General features: G+C 33.4%; 1 protein-coding gene across 6 annotated transcripts in view; it reads right to left on the bottom strand.

Annotated features, from left to right (window-relative positions):
• Positions 1 to 364: 364 nt before the first annotated feature.
• The window catches only part of LOC139136614 (phosphatidylinositol 4,5-bisphosphate 3-kinase catalytic subunit alpha isoform-like), a 58,929-nt gene continuing 53,094 nt past the window's right edge, over positions 365 to 6,199 (bottom strand). For all 6 annotated transcript variants that reach the window (XM_070704380.1, XM_070704381.1, XM_070704386.1 and 3 more), the window contains exons 17-18: positions 5,992 to 6,140; positions 365 to 5,084 (exon numbers count right to left, since the gene is read on the bottom strand). In XM_070704380.1, the coding sequence (XP_070560481.1) occupies positions 4,814 to 5,084; positions 5,992 to 6,140 (420 nt within the window). In that variant the 3' untranslated portion in view covers positions 365 to 4,813. The remainder of the gene's footprint in view (positions 5,085 to 5,991; positions 6,141 to 6,199) is intronic.

Genomic DNA, 6,199 nt, shown 5'->3' with positions numbered 1-6,199 from the left:
GCTCATTTCATTATTTTTTTAGGTGTAGAGACTGTGAACATGTGTCTTTGAAAACACACTTATTTCAGTTTGTAAGTGGAATTTTGATGTACATTCTATAGGAGTGACAAAATTACAAAGTATTTGTCAAATGTTTTTAGTTGATTAACATCACATCCCTAACCTAAACAGTAAGCTGGTTTTGACAGGGATTTTTACAATTTTAATGTTACACATACAACTATTTCTAGCTTTGTCAACTGTTATTTCAATGCTTGCTGAATTATCACTCAAGAACTGCATTTGAAAACAACTACGGGGGAAATATCAGTTTTTCAACTGATAGGGAAATGTGTGCATAATCTAAGCAAAGCACTGACAAAGATTACATGAACGTGACATGGTCAGTTTTATTTTCATATAGAAGTCAGGATGATTGCTACATGATCTGCAATATTGCTTTCAATTTATAGAGTTGATAGAACATCTGACATGAATTCTATAATCACTGTACTATATGAACTCCATCTTAATACAAACATTATTATGACAAATGTATTCACAGATTTCTAGAAACATATCTATGCACCGAGTTCTTCAACAAAGATACGCACTTCTTTCTAACACAAATGTACATATCAGGTTTGTACAGCAAATGTAAACATTGTGAAAAAATAGACAAATGCAGCAGAAGTTGGATAGTCCATCGAACAGTGTGACGGACTGCACCCTGAATAAAGAGTTGATGTCTTCCCTGTTTTGAACAGAGATATTAAACATGTGTATTACTTAGGCCAAGAAAAAAAAAAGTTTGTTTCTCATCCTCGCGTGCATCAATTCAGACCCGCCACATCAACCATTTTTCTGCCCATGAGGAAATATAATAAAAAAAATAAATGCAAAAATACGCGATGATAGTGCATACACAGTGCTGTATAAAACAGAACTGTAAACAAAATAACTGACACTAACATTCCATTCAGAACTGTACACATATGTCACTGTTGTATCAAGCTGTCAAAACTGTGCATTGCTGCCCTGGAAGTCAAACCGCAGAACTGTTGCTATACAAAAATAATAAAGTGACACTGCTGTGCATTTATCTCTGCATGCATTCCTATGTTGTTTTCATGTTTTTTCCCGCGTTCTTCTTGATTGCAGAATAAAAAAAAAATTGAGAGTAAAAAAACTGCGTCACCGCAATATTTTTGAAATATGTCTAGGATGAGAAACAAACTTTTTATTTTTCTTGGCCTGATAAAGTGGAGACAGGGTTTCAATGTAGATTGAAACATGAGTCATATTAGCAGTACATATGGAATGATTCTAAAATTTGCTGTTAAAACTAAAATAGTCTCCCTTTCATGACAAAGTATTGGCAAAACCCTGTTGTTAACAATTGGTAGACTGGAACAGTACACTCTACAGTAGGGATGATAGGGGAACATAATAGGGTGAGTAAATGCTATTGATAGTACAAATGAAGACTATATACAGAAATAGAAATTAAATCATCTCTGTAAACTTCACTGATTGTCAAGTTCAAGGTCACTACCCTAAGGGTCATTCTTAAATCAATTTAACTCTCATCTATTCATTTTCTCTGTATCACTGTCATATCAGGAAGGTTTTGCTGAATATTTTGTGATATAAAATTAGAAAATTATCCATTCTTTGTACAAATTTCTCTAAATTGAGTGTTCCTGGATATCAAAATTAGAATTATATTTATGTGCAAATGTTTCATTTAAACATCTGATATGAATTAAAATTTAAAACAGGAAAAATCAGACATATTCAAAGTTTTGACAATGAAATTAATCTACAAAAAATTACATGTGTTTTATACATCACTAATTTCATTAAAAATAACTCACAAAACATATATTTCAAAAAGTATTGAGCCAAAAATGAGGTATAACAAAATAAAATTGAAAATGGCTAACTGACCTAAGTTAAATTTTACTCATTGACTCTTTGAGTTGATTTGTCACTATGCTTTACTTTGAGATGTGACTACATCTGTAAACTCTATGTTACAATTTTTTCATTCATTTTCAGAACTTCCTTGGTAAATCACTACATCTTTTTACTTCAGATAACTTTACATTCACACAAATACAAAAGAAATATTGTCACTTGAAACATGAAGCAGTATCAGTAATTACAGTTGCTTGAAACTATTTCTATGGAAACAGCTGCTTAGTAACAAGTGAAAACATAAAAGAAAACTTGGTAAAACAAAATTTAAACAAAACACTTGGAGACATAATCGTCACAGTTGTAATTGAACACAAGGTGTTGAGGTCATGGAAAATACAGGGTATTTCACTCCACCTCACCTAGACTGTGTATGGTATACACATAGTATGGCTGGAACTGATGATGTGTTGTCTGTTACACAAACAATAGAAAGTCTAAGAAAAGTGTTGCTGTTTCATTATACTAATGTAAAGTGTATGTGTTGATTTATTTGAGATTTCATTCGTTGGTAACACAGGGATATCATGCGCTGGTTTCACATGTATCTGCTGGTAGGCCTAATTGAGATGGGAGTCTCCTTTCTGACACTTGTTGTTGGTGTCAGATAAAGACATGATGTGTTCAACACACACAATGTATGTATACCAGACACTGTATAGGTGAGTTGGAGTGAAATTGGCTATAGAATCACTCTCTCCTATAAAAAGACCAGAAATGTTTTGAATTTTCCTCATTGAACTCTTCCATAAAAACGTTTGTGGTTGTGAATGACATCAGCGTTACACGGCTTTGAAAGTCAAGTTCAGTTCAACTCTAATGTGATATTGGTACATCTGTATGGTCTCCGACAAGAAAACACAAACTAGTAAACAAAGGTATACGGTAAATGAGACATCTTTGTGACCTTGTTCTCTGGTTTAAATCTTGAGACAAAATGGCTGAGTGAATCTTGTCATTGAGAAACCAGAAATGATAAATAAGAGATCTCAGTTGAGCAGAATATTTACATAAATAACCTTCTTACAAAATATTGTCATACAAAACTGCTGCTAAAATAAATGTTTTAAAAAAAGAAATCTTACTTTGGACAGACAGAAAAATATTCGTTTTTCTTTCTTTTTGAATTTTTTTATGGAATGATACAGTTTTCTACAAATGGTATTAGATGAATACTAAATTATATCAACACAAAATTTATGGTCTCATGTACATTTCCTAGAAAATTTCTTTTCTAAAACTTAAATGTAAAACAAAAAATTGAAACATTGGTCAGACAGACAATAAATAGACAACAAAAACATACAAAGTTGTGAGAACTTTTGTGCTATTCACTAGCAAAACATTTGGAAAAATATATTTATATTTTTGCCTTTCAAAAATTTAAAGCTTATCCTGATATTTTATTGGGCCATATTATGACCACAGAATTGAAAATAGAATAAAATTGGAAAATTCAAATTTAATCTAACTTATTGCAATTTAGCCTTTACTATTGCAACTTCAACTGCGCTTGAGAGAGTCAACTTATACAAGTCACTTTGTTTCCAAGATTTAAGATTATATCATACTCACTCAGACAAAGTGGAAATGTAGAAACATGCAACTCACTTGAATTGCGATGTCTTTATGTAAACTAATAAATCATACGGCAGAGAATAAAATCATGCAAAACACCTTGTAATACATGATTTGCTGCACAAAATAATCATTTATACAATTACAGAAAGCACTTTACTTATGATTATTGTGGTGAGATTCCTGTTATGGTAACAATTGTTTGAATATGTTGGTCAATGTATTCAGGTAAGAAAAAGTGTTTTTTGTATGCACCAATTTTGGTGTATTCAGGTGGCTTTCAATGGCGCGGTTAATGGTTTGACCCTTGTACTTGTAAATAAGGTTGAAATCTTGATAAATCTCTGAGTATTGTATGCTAGTAGCATCGAAGACATCTTGTTTTAGAAACCAGCTTCATTATTTCATATAAAGAAATGAATAGTTGATTTGATGGAGTTTAACTCTGTTATAGATATCACACATTGTACACATTGTCTTTATATTGTTCACATCACTGGATGCTTATGGTGATGTGTCAACTGTCACTATGAGATTGGTGACTTTTCTATCTTTCTGGCAACCCAACCTAAAAATGATTGAATTTCTTGTTTAGATCAAACTAATGCCTTCATTACCAAGATGACATCACTGATCTCTGCATGTCTTTATTATCATTTTGTTTGCCGTGAGACTGAGCTGAGCTGGAAGGACAGTGAGCTGTGAGGCAGTGGACTGTACTTTATTGCTATAGAGTTGTAAAACAGATGAGGCAACAGACACGCTGTTATTGGTACAGCAACTGTTTAAACTTGTAAAATGTCTTGAGATATCTGTTAGTTTCACTGACATACGTTGCTTGATAATACTATCACACCAAAACGGCATACTGAACATTGTTATGAATCAGAAAAACTCTCAAGAGTACACCAACCCTGATTCTATATGGACTATGCCAGTGTTGTCCGGACTATGCCAGTGTTGTACAGACTACGTGACTGCAGTCCAGACTATACCAGGTCTAATTTTGTCTGGACAACATCAACACTAAACCCATTCAGATTGTACCAATGCTGTCGTAAGTGTCCAGTTTAACTCCATACAGACACCATATCATCTATTCAACACCAAGACTTTCTTTGTGTCAAACAATAGACAACATTTCCACTTCAAGACGTTTCCTGATTTGTTCACTTTTCATAAGGTTCAGTACAGTGCAAACTATAAGCCTTCCATCAAACTTTTCCGTTCCTTGAGCATTACCAGATTTTGAATTTTTCCCTTTCCATAAAGAAGTTTATTTTTTCTTGAGGTGTTTCACAGCATGCATAAACCAGTCAATCTTAGTTGTCCATCCACCACCATATGCATCATGGAATTGTCTTAAGAAATATTCAACTGCTTTTTCTTCAACCAAGTTAACAGCAAGTGTCTTCTGTAAATAGTGGATGTCTTCAATTGTCTGAAGTTCAGGAATTCCCGATGACAGCATCATTGTAAACAGACTGATAAACAAGTTGGCGTATTTGCGGAGTGTGAGGTAGGCTCGGACACAAAGCAGTTGAAATCTGTAAAGCATAACATTGATGTACAACCATTACAGCAGGCTATTTCTATAAAAATTCACAAAGACATTGGACTACAACGTTGATGGGGTCAAGCTAATCCATATAGCTCACCATGTTTAACATATTTCTGACCTACTTGTGGTATGAACAGACTATACAATAAATTATTTGATAAATGAATGTAAAACTTCTCACAGAGTGCACGCTGCAAGTAGTACGAATATTTACCATTCGTATTTGCATAATATTTGCATAATGTAACAATAACCATTAATGAACTTTGTATAAATTAATAATATTGTGTGATGATTTCTGCATTAAATGAAAATTATATGATAATTGCAGTTCAACATTCTTTGAATATCTTGTAACTCAGAATTAAATTTCATCTAGAATTTATATAATCAAAGTTTTAACAGGTATTGTGGTCATGTCAGAACCTTCACAATTTGTGAAAGAGATGAGTTTCTGGGTGAAGGTTTGATCCTGTGGTATATATGAACTAAGGTGATCCTGTGGTAGATATGAACTAAGGTGATCCTGTGGTATATATGAACTAAGGTGATCCTGTGGTATATATGAACTAAGGTGATCCTGTGGTATATATGAACTAAGGTGATCCTGTGGTATATATGAACTAAGGTGATCCTGTGGTATATATGAACTAAGGTGATCCTGTGGTATATATGAACTAAGGTGATCCTGTGGTATATATGAACTAAGGTGATCCTGTGGTATATATGAACTAAGGTGATCCTGTGGTATATATGAACTAAGGTGATCCTGTGGTATATATGAACTAAGGGGCATGGCTGCCCAATGATTTATGATTGTCAACAATGCAATGACCATCGTGCATGATTCACATTAACTTCATAAAGATGGAAAATTTACAAATGACACTCACTGTACAAATTCTTCACTTTTTTCATAAGTCTGACCCCTTGCAATGACTGTCAGGAAATCTTGAGTCAAGACAAAGGGAACCCTTTCTCTTTTAATTCCATATTTCTTCTTGAAATGACCCAGGAAGTGTCCAAAGTCAATGTGAAAGATCTGCAAAAAAAAGACAAATTGTGTAAAAGTTGAGAATAGAGATCTGGATGATGCATGTC

Source organism: Ptychodera flava, chromosome 7, assembly GCF_041260155.1.
Source record: "Ptychodera flava strain L36383 chromosome 7, AS_Pfla_20210202, whole genome shotgun sequence".
NCBI classification, from domain to species: domain Eukaryota; kingdom Metazoa; phylum Hemichordata; class Enteropneusta; family Ptychoderidae; genus Ptychodera; species Ptychodera flava.
This window is presented reverse-complemented; position numbering and strand designations above follow the sequence as displayed.